General features: G+C 38.2%; 1 protein-coding gene across 11 annotated transcripts in view; it reads left to right on the top strand.

Annotated features, from left to right (window-relative positions):
• Window positions 1–23,066, top strand: part of TCF12 (transcription factor 12) — a 162,811-nt gene that overhangs the window by 73,088 nt on the left and 66,657 nt on the right. For all 11 annotated transcript variants that reach the window (XM_017827490.1, XM_017827493.1, XM_017827489.1 and 8 more), the window contains one exon: window positions 18,985–19,049. In XM_017827490.1, the coding sequence (XP_017682979.1) occupies window positions 18,985–19,049 (65 nt within the window). The remainder of the gene's footprint in view (window positions 1–18,984; window positions 19,050–23,066) is intronic.

Raw genomic sequence — 23,066 nt, 5'->3', positions numbered from 1 at the left:
TGCTTTTGTGCATTTTTCTGAGGTCTTTGAGATAGGGAAGAGAGGGTCAAGGAAAGAAGATAAAAGGGCCTGCGGCAGTGCAAATCACCAAATTATCTGGATGCTAACTATAAAAAAGTGTGCTTTTTGCTTCTGACAATATTTTTCCCCCTCCCTGTATTAATAAAATAGAGTATCCTGTAGTTCCTTTGTGTAGCCTCCAGTGTGGGGAAGGAGGAGTTGCCATTGACCTAAAGCAACATGTAGTGCTCTAGAGTGCACCTAACAACTGTTCCCTTGTCATGCCTACTATACTTATTTCTCCAAATTCTCAGCAATTCACACCCAAAAGCAAAGCTGAGGTGGTTCAGTGGATGCTACATTTGCCTAATTTTTAACTGTAAAATTCAGAGGTGTCTGTTCTTCATATAATCACTTTAAGAAAAACGTAAATGAAACTAAGCTCTCTGCCCTGATAACCAAATGGTGGAGTCCTACCTACCCGGGCACTTACAACATTCCAAAACATTAAAGGTGTCTATTAGTAGTTTTAGTCTTTTACGTTTCAGTTGCAGCTCATTTGACTTCTGGCCCCAAGGCATAATGTAATTCCAAGAGATGCTGCTCTCCTTGTCACATTTGTTTCCCGAATATCTTTTTAACAGTGCAAATACTTAACAGTATAGTATGATGTGCTCTGGCCAAAATGTCTCCATATCCTTATGTCCACAATGTTTATTATACTCCTGAGTCATCAATAACACAAACATAAATTAACGTTTGTAATTGACCTTTTTTTTGCAAACTGTAGGCAAAAGCAGCAACGGCTCTGATCCAAGTCTTGGTGTGTTGGGATCGTGTCGCGTTGCGTAATTTTTTTTATCTGCTTGTTTTTAAAACTGTCTGCGAGACTCGCTCTAAAAGAAATAAAATTATTTCTTTCCCTGAGAGCACTGGTAAGCACATTGATAATTTTTTTTTTTTAATAGTTTTAACTTTTTTTTTTCCCTTTGTTACCGGTGTTGCTGTTTGTTTCAGAATTTTGTCTCGCATGTCACCGGCTCCAGCAGCGCATTCTTTCATCGATTTCTCGTCCCGCTTTGTCCTTTCTCTTTCTCACTCGCTATTGTTCGGGGCTTGCTCGGTGAAAGGTGCGAGCGTCGTGCACAGTTTATTTTGGCCAAGTGAATAATGTTGCCGTTGGTCAGAGGCTGAGCCGGCTCCTTCCTCGGGCAGAAGTTCTTCGCTTCAGGTTGTTTCCTTCTCGCAGGCTCTGCTCGAATTGCCGCGCGGAGCCGGTGGTTCGGCTCTACCCGGCACTCTATTAATATGCACAACATGACCGGTTTCGGGGGAAGGTTATTAGAATGCTGGTTTGTATCCTCCAGTGAATGAAATGATGTGTGATTATGAAGTCATCAGGCATGGACCAGTAAGGCTCGAGAGAGCCTCCCCCCCAGGTCCTGGGGGTGCCATTGATTGGTGACCATGTGTTTGTGCCCGATAGACTGTGAAATGGTGTGTTGCTACACGGCTGTGTTGCACCTGCGCCCCACCGAGGTGATTGATTGGTTTGGTCATGTGGAATGTTCCCATCTGGTCTGCAGTAATGTGTTTTTTTTGTTAGGTTTTTTTTTTTTTCCCTTCCTTCCTCTTCTCTCCCATTTCCCCTTCATCCGCAAGCAGCGAGCGCTGGCTGGGGACTCGGAGCAGGCAGTCGCAAAAGGCAGCGCCTTGAGAACAAAGTGGGGCTGCTGCAAGTGCAGCAAGAGCTGTTCTCAGCTCTGCTCAGAGATCAGATGGGCTGGGGGGTGCTCAGCAGCAGCTTCGGGACATTATAATTTTTTAAAAAACCTGGAGGAGGGACAGGATACAACAACAGAACCCCAAAACCTCCGTGTCACTGCAGATTTCTTACTGATCTCACAAAAGCGCTCTGCTATTGTAATTAGATTACCCAAGTAGCAGTGCATGTGGAAGATCTTATTTAACCTCAGGAAAGTAGTAGTTTATTTATTGAAAACTACTGATGTTGCACTTTAAATGCCAAGAAATTATTTTAGTTCCTTTAAAAAAAATTCTATGGTTACATTGGGCGGTCTTGTTTGATATTTCTTAATCTCACTCCTTTTTCATAATTGATCTATTCATTCCACTTAATGACTAATTACATATCAGAGCACATCATCAGCAGCATTCATCATTGTAGAATGTAATAATCAATGACATTTCAACAAAGGAAAAAATAAATATGCAAATAAGGACTCATTAACATTTGCATGAGCTGTTTGAATAATCACGTTGCTGACAAGGCTGTAATTAACAGAAATTGATGCTGAGTTCAGTATTTGATAGTGTGTTTTCTCAGCGTTTTATTGTTGTCACTGCGGGGGCTGGAATGAAGTTCTGCTCTACTTGTACCTTGACTTAGGCTTGATGTGATGGGTTGTGCCAGGTACCAGAGGCTTCTGGGAGTCCTTAATTCATCTGTGACCTGCACTTAATGCATAGAAAGATATTTACTTAAATTACCATATTGCTAATGATGGATTGTTAAATTCTTGATAATTATATAACAACTAAAGGCAAACCTTCTTTCCAAAGTCAGAAAAACTAAAAATTATTCACTTTTTATTTATTTTTTTTTTAAATTGCTAATCTTGTACATGAGTCAGGCACTTTGAAACTATAGGATGTCTTATTTGCATTGAAAACGAGATATTGATGTAGGGTTTTTTGGGGGTTTTTTGTCTCTTGTTAATCTGGCACACTGTGTCTGTGTCAGGAGGCTTGAGCTTTATTGTAATTGAAAATCACTTGCTAAGGAAAATGTTGTGTAATTATGAAATGTACAGTCTCTGTCTCCCCCCTCCCTTTTTATTATTGCAACTTTTCTGCCCCCTCCCTATTTTTTTCTTTTTCCCCCCTGAAGCTTCCTCTTTTTGTCATGGATATCAACTGAAATGCACAAAACACAATAAAGCTGTTTATGTCAGTTTTTTTGGATGACTGTAAGTGCTGATTATAACAAGTTTAAGGAATTTCCTTTGTTGAGTGTGTACCCACGCCATATGGCTCAACATGGAACATTAACTTGACAGGGATAATGGATTGTGGTATATGGAGACAATTTTGCCTGCAGCTTCACTATAACTCATTCTGGTTGGGGATCACAAGTTTATAATATAGGATGCAGCAAACATCCAGATGGATTTACTTTACATAAAAGAGTTGCATATCTTTTTATTTCCTGCCTGTAATTGGAAAAAAAAGACTTTTAAAAAAAGAATTAAAAAGTAGTAAACAAAGAATGGGTCTTATTCAGGGAAGAAAAATCTCAGTGAAACTGTGTATATGTGTGGCTGAAGTGTTTTGGATACACTAAAACGTGCATAGGTAAAGTGTTGTTACTTGTACATACACACACGAGATTTTTGAAATAATATCTAAAGCGGCTTCACTTTTCAGAATGTTTCAGTATAGCTCCAGTTCTAGAAATACACAGTGTTCTAGGATAGTGTGAAAAAAAGCTATTTATAACAGATCTCTGATTTTTACTTAATGGTTGTTTTTGTCATAAGCAAAGTGACCACTTAATTAGCATTCTGGTGCTTTGGTAATGCTCCCATAGTACCCTGTTTTCTTGTAGGAAAACAGTAATCCTTATAAGCTTTTTGTGATATATGGAAGGAAAATACTACTGAAATAGTTTTGCTGCAGTGTTTGCCTGATGTAATGGGAAATGTCCTAATGTCTGAAAAGTGTAACAAAAGTCAGTATAAATCTAATGTGTCCTACTGATCTGCGTGCCCAAGGTAAGTCCTAATTTTACGAATACTTCTGCATCTAAGAGACTTTAAGCACATAATCCCGTTAAGCACGTATGTAGCTGTTTGAAGGATCAGGGTCATAAATCCATATTTAGGATTTCGAATACAGCTACATGAGATGGCTTCAGCATTCCTGTGCACTTGTGATTGAGTTATACTTCAAGTAAAATTGAGCAAAGCAGACATCTTTTAGATATCAGTTTTGGAGATGTTTTTAAAACACTTTTTTTTTTTACTCTGGAAATCTCGACCTTCTGTATCCAAAATAGCTGCCGTAATTTTTTTTTTCTTTGAACCGCTCTCGCATGGATATGAATTTATTAATTTTTTTTTAATTATCTCTTCAGGTAAGTACCTGAGCAGATGGACAAGGCATGGTTCATGGTTGGAGAAGAGGCATACTGGTTGTGATTATAATAGATACTATCTGTCTGTCCAGTCTTCCTCCTCTGTTGCTGACTTTAAATAGGTTGACATCCCAATTTAGCATCTTTCAAAGTTTCAGAAAGTAAACAGCTATAAAGCATCTGCTTTTGAGAAGGGTGTAATAAAAAGGATCACTAACTATTGACCTATGAAGGATCTGTGTTAGCTTAAGATGTGGGGTTTCTTTCAGGTTTTCATGCTGCAAATTATACTTGAAAAAGCTTCTCTGGATTTATTCATCTTCCCCCTGCATACCGGAGGTATGAGTGATAATCACAGCCAGGTGGGAATTTACTGTGGGCTTAAGGACATTGCTGCTTGTGTTCTTACCATGAAGTCCCTTATTTGCTACTGCCACTACAGTTGCAAAAACGCAGTCTCGGGAAAACACAAGATTAATCCTTAACATTTTTAATAAAACTGGCTCCATATTTGAAATATAGGAACAACAATATCCTGTCTAATGTGCCAGTCAGCTGGTGGATCTTTAATTTATTGTCTACTCTTTGGGAAACACTAGGATAGGGAAATGTCCACCAGTGTTGCAATAAACTTGAAGAATTTAAATCTGTAGATAAGAAAATTCTTTCCAGGAACTGTAAAGGGAGTTGACTATTTCTGCCCGCTTCTGGACTTCTTGTCTCCTTTTAGGCTTCAGAAGGAAAATAAGAGTCAAACCCTCAGCAAACACTTAATAAAACTGAAATTTTTAAGATAACGTTTGTGTCCTGTATCAGTGTTTACTGACCCACTGAGGAACTTCTGCAGGACTGTATTTGCAGTAGGACATGAATGTTCTCCCTGGGTTACAGTGATGAGTACCCACAACACAGATGACGCTGCAGTTAGCAGAGTTCTGTGAAGGTGTAAGTGCTGTGTTGGCAGTAAAAATGCTGCACTCTGTGTGTGTGTGTGTGTGTGTGTGTGTGTGTGTGTGTGTGTGTGTGTGTGTGTGTGTGTGTGTGTGTGTGTGTGTTGTATTCAGGTCCTGGAAAAACTACAAAAGCAGGCTTCACTTTTTTTCTGATCTTGTAATCTGTAATGGTCTGTGGGGAGTGCACTGGTGATCCAGTCTTGTTAATGGCTTAGTGCAAGGATGTGATAAAAGTCCAGTAGATTGTCAGTAGAAAGGCCATCAATAGAAATTTATTAAGAGTAATGCTTGAAAGTGGATTCCACTGGCCCCTGACAGTAAGCTGCTGTAACACCCTTTGATCCTGAAGGGCCTGCTGAATCTCAAGTTAAAGTCAATGCTTTGGGTACAAAGAGCAATGATTTAATTTTTGTTTCGCTAATGATTTATTAATAAACATTACCGCGGTCTTTGGATTAATATTTTTCTTTATGGAAAGAAAAGGTTTGAAGGAAAACCTGGTTGGGAGTGTGGGTGCCTTCTCGTTTCGTGGCGCTGTGACACCCGTGTCCTCGCCCGTGCCCGTGCCCGGGTCGGGGCCGGGGCGGCTCCGCTGCAGGAGCCCCGGCGGGCGGGAGGGGGCGCTCCGGGCACGGCGGGAGCGCTCGGGGGGCACCGCGACGTGCCAGCGGCTCCCTCCGCCCCGCCGGGCATTGTCGCCGTGAAATGGCAATGTTTGGCTCCTTCCTTGGCCTTCAACACCGGCACGCTGCGAGCCGGGACTGTGCTTCTCTTCCCTTAGCGAGGGTGTATGTGTTAGTACTGTATTTTGTGGCAAAACCAGACATTCATTTCAGTCTGTGTGGTTTAAAGAAATTAATTTCTAGCTTAAAACAGAGATTCCCTTCAGCTGCAAATTTGTTATTATTGACTTACTACATTTTCAATATTTTCAGAAATTTTGGTGGAATTTTTTAGAAACTACTACTGAAATAGTGTGTCCTCTTTTGTCAGTTTTTCTGTAGTCAGTCTGCAGTCCATCAATAGTCTCCTAAGTGTACAGTTCATACAATCCCTGCTGAACTTAGTCCATTTGTATACTTGTAAGTGCACATGTGATTAGTTGCTTTACCGAATTTGTGCCTAAACTGACTTCTAATAAATGTGGAGTATTGATTAGGTCCTGTTCTCAGTGGAGCTTTTAGGATCAGACCAATGTGGTTGAGTCTAAGGTGTGTGTAACTGTGGGGTGCTGACCACTGTGAAAAGGTGAGTGACCACATACTTACACTAAATTTCAAACAGATGAAAAGTTAACTAATATAGACAGGATTAAATTATTACTAAATAGGATTCTTGCATCTTGCCCTAAAAGAGAAGACTGCCTCTCATTATATCTTTGTTCTCAAGAGAGATGTGCACTTTAATGCTCCTTTTGGGGAGGGAAACGCACTGAAATCTCAGTGCACTTCATGTCTCTGGACTGCCATGAACTCCATTCACCAGTTTTAAAATAGTCCCTGTAATTTTTTCTCAAAAATTCACTTGAAGGAAGTGAGTTGGAATTGTAACAGGGAGCAAATTTTGAAATTCTTCGGCCAAAAATTTCATTATAACCGTGGGGGCAAATGCTACTGTTACCAAAGTCTTCTTTCTGGTTATGTACTTTGTTCGGTAATCTGGAATGCTTTGCATTGGTATCATTACTTGCAGAATTGAATAACTTTTAATTTCAAGACAGAACAGCAGCAGGATTTGAAATGTTTGAGTTTGGCAAGAAAGGGCTTGTCTGTAAAACAATGAAATTGCGTTGGGGAAATACAGTGCCTGTGTTCAGCTGGGGCGGGCTGAGGTACACTGTGAGCTGTTGTGAGCTGCAGCTGCATTTACCATCAAACACTGAGCTGCTGCCGATGAATGTTTTGTTTTTAGTGTCATGGAAACTGTGAGCCAAAGAATGGATATTCTATTCATCTGGGAAAATAGCAGTTCACTGCATAAAACATCAGTTGCTTCCAAAGCAGTTCTTAAAATAGACTTTGTGAATATAACCCTAGAAGCAAAAGTGCAGCAATTTAAATGACCTCAGTACTACTTTGGTTTTTAATTAGAATATATGTGAGAATTAAATTAACACAGAAGTAGTGAAAGTTTCAAGATACAGCTGTAGCATGGAACTCCTACAATGATTCCATGTTTTACTTTACTGTGCAATTTTTAATCTAAAAATGGAGAGACCCAGATATTTCAATATCAGTCTTAATCCTTTTTATTACTTTTCTTCAAATGGTTTGCTCAAAACAGGATAGTTTTGATCATCATTCAGTATCATTTACTATTTCATACAGCATAGAGAAAATCCTAAAACTCACCCCAGAGACCAAGTGAGAATGCTCTCATGGAAAGATGGTATGGATCAGTGTGTGGGTTTTTTTAAATGCATGAGCATTTTTGCAGAGCCAGGATGTGAAGAATAATTAAAAGACTTAATTTGGTTGAATTGGAAAGCTTATATTTGTTTCACTGAATTTTGATGTTGGGGCAATGTATGAGATCCGAATGTAAGACAAAAATAAAAACCAATACAGAAAAATAGACATACAAAGTCATTGCAAAAGGAAGTTGAAAAAATTGGAAGTGATTTGACTTGAGTGAAAGGAAGCTGGAGGGAAAATTGCCAGTTGCAGGATCTCAAAATCCAGGATTCTGGAATGGATGTGATACCAGTTAAAAGAAGGGATCTTTGTGAGATCTCCTTCACATCCCCTGGAAGCAGTGTCATTCGTTCTGTTAACTCTATTGGTCTCCAGCTTAGTTTTGTTTGTATGTTGTTTATGAGTTGTTTCTTTTCTTTTTAATTGGGGGTTCCAAAACTGGGTGCAATATTTTAGCTGTCCTGTGATGTGTGCAGGGCAGAGGTGGATAGTCACTCCCCTCCCCGTGCCGTCCACTCCTTCTCCTCCCACCCCAGCCTGCACTGGTCCAAGGGGCTGCTCTGTGCCACGTGCAGGGCTTTGTATTTGTTGTGGTGGAATATTATGAGGTTCCTGTTGGCCCAATCCTCTAGAATGGTGGTCCTGCCTTCAAATACACCACCTGCCTATCCCAGAGTGGGGTCTTTTGCAATCTCTGTCTTCTGCTCCAGGCTGATAAAGACATGAAGCAGGACAGGTTCCATATAAACTGTATAGTTGGTAATACCAAAATTAGATGCAAGGAGATTGATAAAAACATAAATTTAAGTTGAAAAGAACTGCATGTGAAGTAAAATATGTGCTTGATATGCTGAGACTCAGATGAGTTACTCAGAACAGGATCAAGAAAAATGTGTTTTATAAGTGTTTACGACTGTTTGATATCAAGGAGTAATGTGTAGTTGAAAGCTTAGAGCAAAGATAACAGCTAGGTATGAAATGGGAAAGTGTCTTTGAAATTAATCCTAGTTTGTGTATAAAAGGCTACTTTAATAATATGCAAGCTCCACAGTACCTGTTCTGTAGTCAGGGAGTTGGAGTACAAGCAGGTAAAATAGATAAAGAGATACAAAACCCATGTGGTTTTGCTTTCACTCTTTAATACTGTTTAGGCTTAGAAGGAAGATTTACACTTTGCCATACTTGGAGGTGCATAACCACATATTCCAAACACGAAGGCAGACATTTGGGCTTTTCATTCAATGCCTGGGGAGATTCCTCTGGGATTTGCCAGGGCTGGGGAGCTTTGTGCAGAGCTGCTGAGGGAGGCCAACAGGAAAGGCTGGGATAATGGGACAACATGGAAAGTTTCTGTAGCTGCCACCCTTCTCCTCAGGATAAATCCAGGGACAGGCTGTAGGGCCTTGTCCCAGTCCTGCACTCAGGTGAGTTAGAGGCACCTTCATTCCTTCCCTGCAGCTCAGAGTGCTCCGGACAGTGACCTGTCTTCAGTTGTTTCAGTCTGCCAACAAACTCTGAAGTTCCAGTAACACATTTAGATTAAGCTTTGAGGAAGAAATAAAAAAAGGACAAATAAGACTAAATGTAGGGGCAAGGTTTGAGTCATGTTGATGTCACTGAAAAATATTCAGTGACATCCCTCTGTTTACAGTTGCGTTTGAAAACTTGTCTGGTGCCTAGGTTTTACTCCCTTAATGGATCATTGTTTTAATGAGTGATTAGGTTATTGCTTTAAGTTAGTCTTCTAAAATGTATCCTTTTTTGTCAAATAGTTTATTGTATCAATGCACATAGTTTACAAAAATCAGCTACACTGATAGTGTACTCTGCCAGCTCACAGTGTAAAAAGACATCTTTCCCACAAATTCAAGTTGCAGAACATTACCATTAACCTGCCTAATCCTTTATTAATAAAATTCCATTTTGGTGATTTCATTATTTATGATTTGCCATCAGAGGAATAAATTGTTTGGATAATCCTATTTGCTTATTTTAAATATTGTACAAAATGTACAATGAGATCTTGCATTTAATGAGTATTCTAAGACTAAGTAAAAACCTGTCTTAATATCTGAGAGAACTCCTTTATATGTATTTTTAAAAATTATTTTTAATCCTTTTGGAGTCAGGTTATCTAGACCTGCTGATACAGAAGTGCAGAATGTTAGCAATTGCTTTTACATCCTCTTTGCTGTTGAAATAGAAAATATTTCATCATTCTTATTCATGTTATCATTTCTATAAAATAATTACCAATATTGTCAAGAGTATTCCTTTTGTTCTTAACGTGCAGGGGAAAAGTGTTTTCCTTATCTGCTCTAGGTCATTTAAAGCCTTTGGAAAGCATGGGTAGCCAAGCAGAGAGGTAGTATTTATTGATATATGAAGTTTTATTCTTTAGTTCATTGAACAGCACACTATGTTCTATGGTGCTTTTAAATCTGAGACTTATGTTCACCTTGACTATGTCTGGACTCAGGTTATTATTGTTAATGTTTCTTCAGTCACGTTCCCATGACTGTTATTATTTCTTATACTTTTTTTTCCTCTATCAAGGATGCTCCTTGTCTCACCTCCCAAAATAAACAGCAAACAGGTTTTCCTTTGCAACTATTGTTTTGCTGTTGTTCTGTTTTGTATATGACTTAACCCCCAGTATTTATCCTTGAGGTGCCTTGGCAGTGAGGTATCAGTGTTGTCATACATGCATGGGGACATGGGGTGCCTACAGATGAGGGGATGGTTTAGGAAGATCTGTATTTTTTGAGTGTTTTTGGGTTTTTTTTGGTGGGTAGTTAAAAGTTCATTCTCTGTGTAGCTCCAGTTTCCCTTTGTGCAGCACAGTGATGTTCTCTGTGCAGTTCTCCTCAGGGCTTGGGCAGATTGCTTTCAATTGCTGGACATTTTGAAGTAAGTACTGTAAGTACTGAAATAAGAACTCCTGTTTTAAGGTCTTAGCATTTTAGGTGCTTTGTATTTATCTAGGCTATCTGTTTCACCTTCTTTTGGCTCTGTGTGCCTACATACAGTGCCTGTGAATAGTTAGGAGTTTGCAGCCCCTGAACAGGAGGTGGCTCCTTTCAGGCACTGCCTGGTGAGGATTTCCCCTCCTGTTTTAACAGGTAACTGGATTATTCTGTGGTGCCTGCAGAAATTGCGTCTTGAAGAAGTAATACTGGGAAAACACGTAACATATTGTTTTGTTTTCTTTCAAAATCTCTTTTAGCATCTAATGAGTGGTTGAGGTTTGGTTTTCTTTTTTTTTTTTCCTTTTTTTTTTTAATGGAGCCACAGTTTGGGAATTCCTGATTCACAAACTTCCACCTGTGTGATTGGGATGGCCATATTGCCTGTGAAGGGTGAAGTTTCAGGGAATTGTGCAAGTCATCCAAATAAGAGCTGTCAAAAGTGTTGTATGACAGAGGACTATTGTATATGTTTGCCAGTTGCCTTATGGAAGATGGTTATAAATGTTTGCTCTGTTTGTGCCTGTGTTCATACAGAGAATGGGCAAGGGAGGAATCTTTCTTTGTTGACAAGCTGACTTTTCAAGTCTAATGAAAATTAATAGATCTTGGATGGTGAGAGAAGCTGTAGATACCTACAGAATTTATATATATATATTTATATTTTTTCTATATATATATATATGGAGTAATGTAGCAATTTGTAGTAAGTAGTGTCACCAAAATAATCTTTTAATTGGAAGCAGGTGTAGCATTTTGTTGTAAAGTGTGGATTCTCTATTCATTTCCAATTATAAAATCCTCTTGACTTTAGACTTAAGAATGTACTTGATGTTCAAAGTCACTGACAGAAGCTGAGTAATTTTTGTCCTTAGATCTGGGACGACTTCCACACCAGGAGAGCAAGGGTTGCTTTTCATGTTAGCTGTAAGTAGCAACTTTGTTAGTTGCTTGAGAATGTTAACTAAAACCCTTGGGAATGAGATGAGGAAGGTGGCAAAGGGAGAAATACTTTCACAGACAAAGTGAAGACACTTGAATATTCTAGAAAGACATGGGAGAGATGGGTGAGTAAATGTATATGACAAATGCCTTCTTGTCACCAGTGGGGAACGTGTGTGTATTCAAATGCAAACTCAATTTGGTTATTGTCTTCTGGATATTTGACATCCCTGATTTCCCCCATTTTTAGTATATTTTTAGTCTGTTCTCACACTGGGTGTTCTCTCTGTGCATAACACACATTAATGGGTTAATAGAGCATTAACATTATTTATGGTAAGGTTAGCCTGGGGTAGACACAGTAGTGGAGAATTTGAAACTAAATCCATGGAACAGCTATTCAGGGATTATTTGGTTCGCAGATACTTGCCCACATATGCTCGAGGGAGGAGAAGAAAGTTCTTTCTTCAGGTTTGTACTCCCTCTTCCCCTTGCCCTCAGTTACTGATGTGCATTCTTCCTGCCAGAGCCTTCAGTCCCTTTTAGCCTTGCAAACATTTGGTTTGTTATTTAGCACAGTGTGAGCCTGTTAAGTGGAGGGACAGGAATAGTACTGAGCAAGGAGCCTTCATGGCTCAGCCTCTGTTGGAATAGAAATGTTCTTAGTTTGACATGAGCATATAAATTACAAGTTCATAGGGTCAATCCAAATATAATGTGGAATTTAGTCCACCCTTATCTCCTGTATATTTGAAGTACATGAGAGCATTAATAAATTGTTTTTATAGCACAAGATCTGTGCAGTGCTCTGCAATCTGACAAAATACTCCATCTTTTCTTAGAAGTACTTACAAATCAATGGAATGGAAGTGTCAAAGACATCTCTTTGGGAAGCAGGTTCTTTAATACCACTTCACACGTTGACATTATTTCTTTTTAAAATATTGTGTTAAAGAAGTTGTGAGAAATCCCTTGACTTCTGTGTTTAACATCTTTATAAATGTACTCTGAGATTTATTGCCTGGTTGGTTCAATCAGTAGAATTCTAACAGAGAAAGACATCTGCAAATGCCTACACAACTGTAAGTATAAAAACTTCTGAACTTTTCTAATCTTTGGAAAACACAATAAAGAAATTTTTTTCAGGTGATCTTGTCCAAATGTTAACAAAAGCAATAATTCAGTATTTGCTCTCTGAAATATTGTTTCTAAATTGCAAAATTTATAATGGGAGGTAGATTCCATGTAATTCCAGCTTCAGAATTTTCACCTTTTGAATCATTTTGATGGGAAAAACAGTTCTTGCTCCAAATAAATAATAGGACTAGATAGCAGAAGTATAATGCTGTCTTACAAATGAGAATTTATGGTATGGAGAGTCCTAGGAGATTTCTGGCAGACCTGAGACTGGACTGTTAAATCTCATAAATCTCATTCAAAATCAAACTTTTACTTCTTGCCCATTATTATTTCTGTAGGATCACAGTCTTTCAAAATTGTGGCCAAAAAAAGGAGGAGGGGGCAAATCTGTACTGTTAAAACCATGCTTTGCTAAAACACTTACTTCTGCTGTCTGGGAAAACTGGTGTTAGAAGATGTCACAGTATGGGGGGAAAAATAATCTAACATAACGTATTTTTTTCACTAGTCACAGTCTGTACATACCATTTCCTTACTTATTCTTCAAGAACACATAGATCAACGTTCTTATGCTCAGCTGTATGGACTGCACTGCTGAGCACCACTTGGGCATGGCATTCCTGCTTAAGTGCTTTTGTAGTTCTTCTGTTACTTTATTACAAAATTTTCCAATAACGGTGATTTTATGATGTTTGAACTACTTACTAAACTTCAGGTTAAAAGCGTGTGTTACAAGTTTGCAGGCAGACCGTGTTTTGTAGATTTGACTGCTTTATTAAACGGTAGGAGAGTGTGGATGAGCTTGCAAGGCTCCGAGGGCTATTGATTGGGAAGCTGCTGGCAGTCAGGAGGAGCCCGAGCTAAGATGGAGCGTGTGATGAGATAAAGGCTGGGTGAGGGAAGTGATTACAACTGGGGACCTGCTAATCACCGACCTCTGTAGGGATCCTGGAGTTTATCACTAATCTCACTTGCACTTGGCGTTTTCCTGTGTTGCTGCTTCATTGTTAGTAGCTGAGTGAGTAATTTGGCTTGGGATGAACAGGAGGAGGGTGCTGCAAGTCCAGCAGCTGCACTTGTTGGCACTGCCTTGTCAAACGTGCCCAGTGCAGCCAGCAGCGTGCCTGGCACACGTCAGCCAGGGCTACTTAAACATTGTCCTGGAGAGAATGGGAGGTCATGGGTTTTAAGCCATTTCTTCAAATTGTGCTGCTTCAGATCTCTGTTTCGTTTCCAGGAGTTTTGGTCGCAAGTATTGTACGGAAAAATACGTGTAGTATTTTTATATGTATTCACAATATATACATGTGTGCATTATGCATCTTTAAAATGTTAGAGGAGACATTGTAGGTATGAGACAGAGACTAAAACTGTGACAACCTCTATTAATGAGTAGGCTTATTATAGCAATAGAAAAGGAAGAAATTATTCCTCTGGTGCTGTGGGAAATATCTGGATATATTGTAAAAATTTTTATGGCTGCATGTGTCAGTCAGTCTTGCCTCAAAGAAGAAAGCAACACACAAAATCCTAAGAGCAGGGCTAGTTTTCTGTTTTTTTAAAACATAATTTTATTACACTGTACTGAATATTTGCTGAATTAGAATTTTTTAACACCGACAGAATTTTAAAAAATAAAGAATGGACTGGTAAGGATCTTATTCTATAAACTTTGTGTACTTTCTACTTCATGATAAGTTGGAAAGTGATATTGATTAGTAGAAAAATGTTTACTTTGCATGTTTTTCTTGCATCATTTGTTTGTGCCTGTCAGTGTAGCTCGTGCAGCTTCTTCCTTGTTATATTGGATCTGCATATGAAAAATTATTTGGATGTATTAATTCTGTGGGTAACAAAGACACACACTTGGCTGGATGTGGAGGAGGAGAAAGCAGTATAAAAATTGATTTCTAGTCAAATTACCAATGCCAATTTAATAACTTTAAAAGAAAAAAAATCTCAAAGATGTCAACAATGTTTTGTTATAAACTGACTTTTGGGTAGGTTGTCTGTATGGTTAACAGTGTTGTCAGCGATGAAATGATGATTAGGAACTGTAAAAACATGCTTCAGGATTGACTGAAAGCAGATTCTCCGTGCAAGCAGGGCAGCCATACTTCGTGTGTGACAAACAGAGCAGCTGCCAGCTGTGGTCACTGCGCGTTCGTGTGGGGGACAAACACGGCCTCGGTCAGAAACGCTCTCGCTTTCCATATTGCCACCCAAACAAAGTCTTAGCAATGCACAGACAGATCTTCAGTCTGCAAAGGGTTAACTCTGTGGGAATTGAAGTAATTTTTTGGAGAGTTCTGTCATCTTCTCCGAAGCCAAGCATTATCTAGAAGCAGTGGGAAAGGGCTGTTTTACTACTGGCAGGCATTTATAGCACATTCACTGAAGTAGTCCTCAGCTGAGCTAATGTAGGGCTGTTTTCAGCTCACTCTCACTTTGCATCTTGCTGTTTCAGTTTGTTCTGTGTTAGGAGTATTTAGGCTGCACAGCTGTTATACACATAGAGATATTATGGAAGACAATTCCTTGTGTGGTATTCAAAATCTATGTGAAGTTGTGAGCGTATCACATTTAGATAAGTGATTGCAAGAGAAAAATAAGGGTTTACTAAATGCCTATTAATGTTTGAATTGGTAAAGAATCTGTCAAGGTTTTAAATTTATACAGTTGGGAAATATCTGTGGTTCAGAATGCCTGGTGGGATTTTCTTGGTTAGGTTTCTTTTAACTCCATAGTCCTTGGACATTAGGCCTGTTAGGTAGCAATTAGGTTGTTGAAGGTTTTTTTGATGAAAACTCATGAAACTTCAAAAAAAAGAAAACCCAAACCAACAAAACACACTAATTCCGAGTTATTAAAAGATTCAAATGCCTTGTGACTTGACCTGTGGCAGATGTAAGATTTTTCTATATAGCCCACTCAATTATTTTTAAACGCCCATTCCTTTGTTCCGGATCTGGTTTGAATACAAAGGTCTGGTATATGAAGCCACTAGTATGTAACCTGAAGTAAAGTTTACCATGGTGCTACTTTGTAAGCAAGGCATAGATTTTGCTCCTAAAATGACAGCATGTAACTTTTGAAATGTGAGTTAGGAGGTGGGAGATAAAGGGGAGCAGGGAGCTGATGATTCCCACCAGCCTTGCGTAGGAAGCCTTCCTGCACAGGTCTGATGGCAAGTATTCAGGCTGGGAAAACTGGCCAGAGTTCCTTTACTTCTCATGAATATTGTGTGAAAATGAAATTAGATCTGGTGAGGAAATAAATTTCAGCTGGGCATCTACTTTACCTTCCCAGCTGGTATATCTACACACTACCTTATAGCCACGTCTACACAAACCTGCACAAATGGAAGCATTCAGTGAGGATTTTGTCATTTAACAGTGTTTTTGCAAACTCCTCTTTCTTCTTCCAGTTAATGTCAGGTGCCATAATGAGTTTCCTTACATCCCCATTAATGTTTCTGAATTTTCAGCTTTAATGAAAAAGAGACTATTGCCATCTGTGTAGTGAGCACTGAGGCAAGAATTGAGAGAGGGTATAAAATACACAACAGCAAACCTTGTGGGGTAAACCTGCAAGATGTTTCAGAGTCTGTTTTGACTCTCAGTCTCATGTATTTTTGAAGTTTATGTGCTCATAAGCACTGGGATTCCAGTTTTTACAGTAACCTCTATGTTTTTATGCTCTTCTGTCAATCTATAGGGTCTGAATAATTAAGAAAGGTATTTCATAAGCTAAAAAACACCAAAGGGATTCTGCTTTGGTATATTTGGCCAACTTTTTTGGATGCCAGAGACTGCCCATGCACTGATCAGAGACTACGTGTGGGACCTACCTGTTTGTTAAACCAGAGTGTCATCTTCTCAAACTTGCCATTACCCACCTTCCAAGTACTTGACTCACTCACTGCATGAAGTATTGCTGAGTATTTTCTCTTTCTATTGATAAGTGAACATTACCTGTGACATTTGCGTACAAGGCTTTAAAGGATGAGAAGAGCGTTGTGCCTGGACTGGAGTGTGTTGAAATGACAACAGGCAGTCTGTCCTCTTTCACTTTTCCATTGTGCTGGGACGTGGCCAGACAGCACAGTGCTGGGAAATCTTTTGGATGGATTGTCAGTGAAGCCATAGAGGCTTCTGTGGTGTCCAGCAGATGTGCTGTAGTGGTGCCTGGGATCACTCACCTTCCTGTCCCATCCTTTTGCTGTCGCCAGCACTGCTCCAGTCCTGCACCAGGGACCACAGCACAGAGAGAACCAGGGGCAGGAGTTGAGTGTGGGCTCAGTGTGTGTTGCTGTAGTGTGTGCCTGTGGATTCTTGTTGTTTGAAACAGGTGCCTTTAACATTGTGACACTGTTGCACGTTTGAGAGTCGTATCTAAGTGCTTGAGGATGTGTTTGGGAGACTCCGTGAAAGGCACCCTCTTGTACTTGATCCTAGGCCGCTTTCCAATCCCTTCATTGAAAAGCTGAGCTGTTTGAACACAGGCTAAATGTTAATTTGCTCCAGCTCTAATTTTTGATAAATACTTGGGCAGTGCAGCATCAGGAAGCCTTGCCTTTTCTCGATCATTTCTTAGAACCAAATTTACTATAGATGAGACATTCTGGTAAGCTTTTTTCCTTTGGTATGAACCTGCCAAACTTAAAAATTATAACATTTAAATAACGTGATTTTATGCATTCATATCTAACAATTTCTTGCTAGCTGCACAAACCATAATTTAAATCATAATTTTTCTAGCCTCTGTAATTGACTCTTGTACAAATATTTGTTTTAAAGCCTGCCTGGAATACTGCACAGTTCAGTCAAAGTTGTTTATCATATGGTATGAGATTCTCATTTTCTGGAAAGAAAATGCTGAGTCTGGTTTAATATGAACAGCATGATTCATCCTACTACTTATAATTTTGCACACTAGGTATTTTATTTGCTTGGTGCTCGATAGTTGTGAGAGGCAAATTGCTTCAGCAGAAAAATGTCAACTTTTTTCCTCCCTTTGTTACAGCAGAGCTGCCATTTTTCAAGCAAACTATTCTTGACCAGAATACCTGTAGTTATCAAGATGATAATCTTGCAGAGATGTCGTTCCAAGAGATTCAAACTTCCTCTTCCTCCCTGCTTACATAAGATGCACTTTTTAAATGAACACTGAACATACTTTAGTTTTTCCTCTTACAAAATGGCATTTAGGGGGTTTTGGTAGTAAGAGAGAAAATTGGAAAAAGCAAAGCAAGTCCTGTTCTAGAAGTGCAATTGCAATAGCATGGAGCTATTTATCACTGAAATGGGAATGTGTAAGAAGGGCTACTTTTTCTTCTTATGAGGACTGGATAACACACACATTGTTTAGAAAAGGGAATGCCTAGTTGGGTAGGATAGCATTCATTTACAAATAGGTAGATATCATGATTTATTAATGCTTACCTTTGGATAAGGCTCTCAGTGGTGTTACAGGGTGTTTCTTAGTTCTACCTGTGTCATAATTAGGGCAGGCACATGCATTTGGTGTTTTCTATTATGCATATATTTGATCACTCTCTGCTTGGCTTTGTTCAGCAAGCTTGTATTCAGGATTTTTTAAAAAGTGTTGGTTGATAAACTTCCAAGCTCTACTGGAGAACTTTCACAGTGAGTTTTAATATCCAAACATCCCACTTTGGTGGCATATCTAACAAATAAGCACTAAGTAGTTTTCTTGGGATTGACAAATCCATTGCTAATGTCTTGTGACCTCAGACAGCAATATCAGAAGTCAGCCACTCTGCAGGAGTGTTCTATATGTGCTACCTACAGGCAAAGATTGCATATATGGCAGAAGAGAAAGGTCTGTTTTACTGTCTTGACCACTTGTATTGTTTGATTTTTTGTACTGATCTGTACACGGGACAAAAAGATTTCTAAGGATTTAGGGGTGAGTGTCAAGAGCTGAATGATTCAGCTCTTGGTGTGAGTTTCCTTGTTCTGAATTGGTTTTGTTTACTTTTCATGTGGTTTTATTTTACTGCTCAGTATATTTGTGGCCTAAGGTGGGTACCAGCTAAGTGTTGGTTTCATGTAGAAAGGAGAGATGTCTAAAAGTGTCTGTGCTGTTGCTCATTGATCATGGAAATGAAAATGGACCCTTTTTATTTAAACATGCTGAATAGGCATATTTTATAGTATCTGACTGGTTATTTAGGAATTTAATTAGGTAAGTATGTCATCTCTTCCTGTAGTGCTCTTGGAGTGTGTTAAATACAGATATATAAAAACTTGCTTTTATTCATGAGACTTAATGTTTGTAAATTTACTATGATGCTAATGGATTTTCTCAATTGCATACACAGGGACAACTGATGCAGATATCTAGCAGATTGTAAAAATAACCTCATTTCAAATGTCTTTCTTTTATAGGAAAAACCTCAGACAGAGGTCCATTTCCATTGTATGGGAGAGATACAGGCTTACCAGGCTGTCAGGTAAGTACAGGGATGATTGAAAGCAAATGCAATAAGCTGAACTAAAATTTAGTTTAAGCTACCAAACGTAATAAAGAGGAATGTATTCCACAGTTTGCAGAATAAATTTTCTGTGTTCCATGTGGTCAGATTGCAGATTGCCTTGTACTTACATACACCCACTTAGAGGAGATACTTCTGCAAGTAGCTCAGGTTTGGAGTAAAAGGGAAGTTGTTACAGGTCTGAACATACTGAGTTTGATTTAACAATTAGGTGTAACAATTAGTGTGTAACGTTGTATTGTTTTGTCATTTTGATGATGTGATTTTTAATTAGAAAAACTTTCTTTTTGTGTCTCTAAATCTTCATTTTAAAGTGACAATTTCTTCCATGTTATTTCTAATGAGCCACACTAAGAATATTCTGCTCATTGTTTAAAAGTCTGTTTTGAATGTACAGGAAGTTGGACTGTTTAAAAGTATAATTAACATTTGATTACATTCAGTGTCTGTTGATAAAGATTTAAATAACTAATATATTATGTTTATAGTTCTCAGAAATTAATTTGTGCTTATTTTTTCAAAGAGGAATCCTCTTTTAATTTTACAAAGCAGACTATTGGCTTTGAACTGGTATTTTCCGGAATATCTCTCTTCTAGAGGATAAAACTTAGCATAGGAGTGAGACATCTTGGTTTTTAGTCTTTCAATTCGTAGTTTGGGAAGTGGGAATGGGCAGCACCATGTGGCAGTGCTTCCTCTATTGAGAAAGGATTGTTCTCACAGCCTTTACTAGTTCTCTGCAACACAGATGTGGCAAACAAAGACCTGTTTGTACCTCATGGGTGAGCTTTCAGGAATGTTCTCCCAGAATGCAGTCATACCTCTTTACCTTAATCATGGGCTTCACATTAGTGCCACTCTAGGCAGTAAAACATTGTATTAGTGTTATTACAATTGTTCAAATAACTCTGGATGTGCTGTACCTAAGTATAATAACTTAAACTTGACATTAGTTTTGAAGCAAATTAATTTCCACATTGCTCTTTCATTAAGTTAATGTTTTGTATTGGAAAATGGGTTAATTTTGTATAAAATTCTGTTTTGCTTTGTGGTAATGAGTGTAATTTCTATTGTTTGGTTTCTCTCTCATTGAGGAAAATCCTTTTATATCTGTGTATTTATAATTGTTTCTATGTAATACCATTAATATCAATTTTTTACATATAGCTGTTTTAAAACCAAAAACTTATACGTATTTTTTTCTATTAACATGACTTTTAGTTCTCTTTATACCTTTGCACTTTTAGTTCTGTTTATCCCTTTGATAAGCTTCCTACTATTTCCTCTGTCACAATTTTTTTCCTTAAAGTTTTTTAGTATACATTTTTAGTATACAGGGGAAATGTTTTTATAGGTAAATCTGTTTTGTTTTTATATTCAGAATAATAGAAAATTATCATAAAGTTAACTTTCAATTCAATTTTAATTCAATTTAAATTAATGTGGTAAGTTACAGTTTGTACTTTATTTTGATCTCATCAGGTAAATCTTCCAGTGTTTGAACTAATTTGTTAACTTGAAATGTGATGGGATTTCTCAACCTTTTTGGTGTTTTTTTTATGTTTTCCATAAATGCATGGTAGTGCTTGACATACAGTTCTCACTGTAGCTACAATATTTGAAAGCTGTCACAGAGAAGGTTAAAAGTGGTCATGAGAGGTCATTACAAGCCAAATGAAGAATCAGCTGCATTGTCCATGACATGCTTATGTAGTTCTTAAAGATGTCTGGAGGTGGAGGAGACTCTATGACCACACTGGCTTTTGTTTTCCATTACTTAAACATACTTACTCTTAAAAAGTTTCCCTGATGCTTTATCTAAATATCATTGGAATTAAAGTAGCTAACTCTTGTCTTACAGACAGTGCACACAGAGAAGAATCTGTTCTCTTTTAAGTCTGTAGGGGCTGGAAATCCACTACATGATTAAGATGATAAGGAGTCCCTAGAAAAGATAAGACATAACTGGAGTTAATTTTCACATGGGTGTCTATAGTGCCCTTGTATAGGTATATTTTGATAGTGGATATGTAACAGGGTCTATCTCAGATTGAAATATTAGTAGAAAAGCTTATGCACTACTCTGAACATTCTTCAGTACGTTCAGAACCCCAGGAAATTCCAGTGTTTTAACTAGATCAGGTACCTCATCTAAGGCCTGACCACCATGGCAAAAAGAAATTTCCTGGATCTTTCTGACAATATTGTGATTTTTTTGCTGTATGGTATTTACTTTTTTCCCCTAACAAATACCCAGTCTCTGATACCTGTTTGAATCATGGTGATCTAGAATTTCCCAATACCTTTTTATGGTAATGCTGGCTGGCTTGTCATTCCTCACCCTGTATTTTTCAGTTTACAGGTTCCACGTACGAAAATGTATTCACTTTTTTAACACATTGCTTCTACCATCTCGAAATTTGTGAGTCCAATTTTGAATTCCGGGCTTGCACTGCATTTGGAGATCCTTATGGGTTATTTGTTTTGTGAATTTAGTAAATGTAGTCTTCATTTTTCATCCAACTCACTAATTAAGAGGTGGAATGATGCCCAAAACAGACGCCTGCAAAGTCTCAGTTAATACATTCACCCACTGCTGATCATGAACTCTTAGCTGTTTTTTAATCAGCTATGCTCTGTATTCAGCACTAGTTTTAGTTGTCCTTGATTCCTTAGTTCACCTGTGAAATGCAAAAGTAGTAAAAGCCATATTAAAACATCTCTTATGCAATCTGAGAAGGAAATGAGATTGGTTTTACATAGTTTATTCCAGCTGAATCTGAATCATTTCTTCATTATCTTCTGACATTTGCAGTCTATTTTTTTTCCAGTATTCTTCAAAAAAAGGAAATTTAAATTGTTGAGGAATTACAAGCCACTGCTTTTCTTCCTCTCTCAAACCAACCAATCCTACCCTTTTTTAGCCTCTGCACTCTCTCCAAACCATGAGTTTTTCAAAGATAGTGGCTAAGGTTTCTGAAATGGCAAGAATGGCAAGAGCCAGTTGGTCTTCTGAGTATATCTTCTGGGTACAGATTAATTGAAAATACCTACCTTCTCCAAATACTCTTAAACTTGTACTTCTCCTACCATAGTTCTTATATATGTCACTGGTGTAAATGATTTTAATAACCTGGTGCGAGTGTGTGATGAGTTTTAATTTTTACTTCCTTTTAAGTTTACAGAGGGCTGGAATGAAAATTTTCAAGACCACTGTAAACTGCAATGTTTAAGAGTCTTAGTATCACTTCTCACCTTTTACTGAAAATAATCTAAGCAGTGATTGGTAGGGACTGTTGGCTACCTACAGGCTTTATATTTAGGCTGTAGGAGTTGAAGTGTGATTGATTTTCAGTGTAACTTAAGAATCTGAGCAACTTAGGTAATGAACTGTGATTCAGATATAACATTTAGTCACAAGAATGTAAATGTGGCTAATTTATGAATATTTGTCTAACAGAAGTGCAGATTTTCAGGTTTTCTTCCTGTCAGGTGTTTAAAGCAAGCCAAAAAGGAGTATCTAAGAGTATATAGACGAAGTGGATGGATAAGATGACAAATCGAGGCTTATTGAGATGACTATCGAAAACTTTTGCCTGGATAGTGAAATGACAGCTCTTAGATGAAATATAAAAACTCTGTTTTGCTGTCAGAATGAAATGCAATGCTACATGGCTTGACACAAAGTCTCTATTTGTGTCTTTGAGTTGGAGGGAGCCTGGTGGTTTGTGATTTTTGTGGGGGATTCCACAATTGCTGTTGGCCTTGTAATTGCAGATTTGGGAAGGGCATCTTTCCACAAATCTCAAATCAGGTAAAGATTAAACTTTCAGAAAACTTCTTGTAATAGGAGATTTTCTTCACATTTGTGCCATCTAGTACTGAAAGCTGTTGCTTATGTAAAGGAAACAAGATTAGACTTCAGATACTGAATGCACGACTCCCATTTCCAGTGTCATCAAAAGGTACCCAGCT

Source organism: Lepidothrix coronata, unplaced genomic scaffold (assembly GCF_001604755.1).
Source record: "Lepidothrix coronata isolate B3197 unplaced genomic scaffold, Lepidothrix_coronata-1.0 Scaffold140, whole genome shotgun sequence".
Taxonomy (NCBI): domain Eukaryota; kingdom Metazoa; phylum Chordata; class Aves; order Passeriformes; family Pipridae; genus Lepidothrix; species Lepidothrix coronata.
Note: the sequence above shows the minus strand (reverse complement) of the source record. Positions and strands in the feature narration are given on the sequence as shown.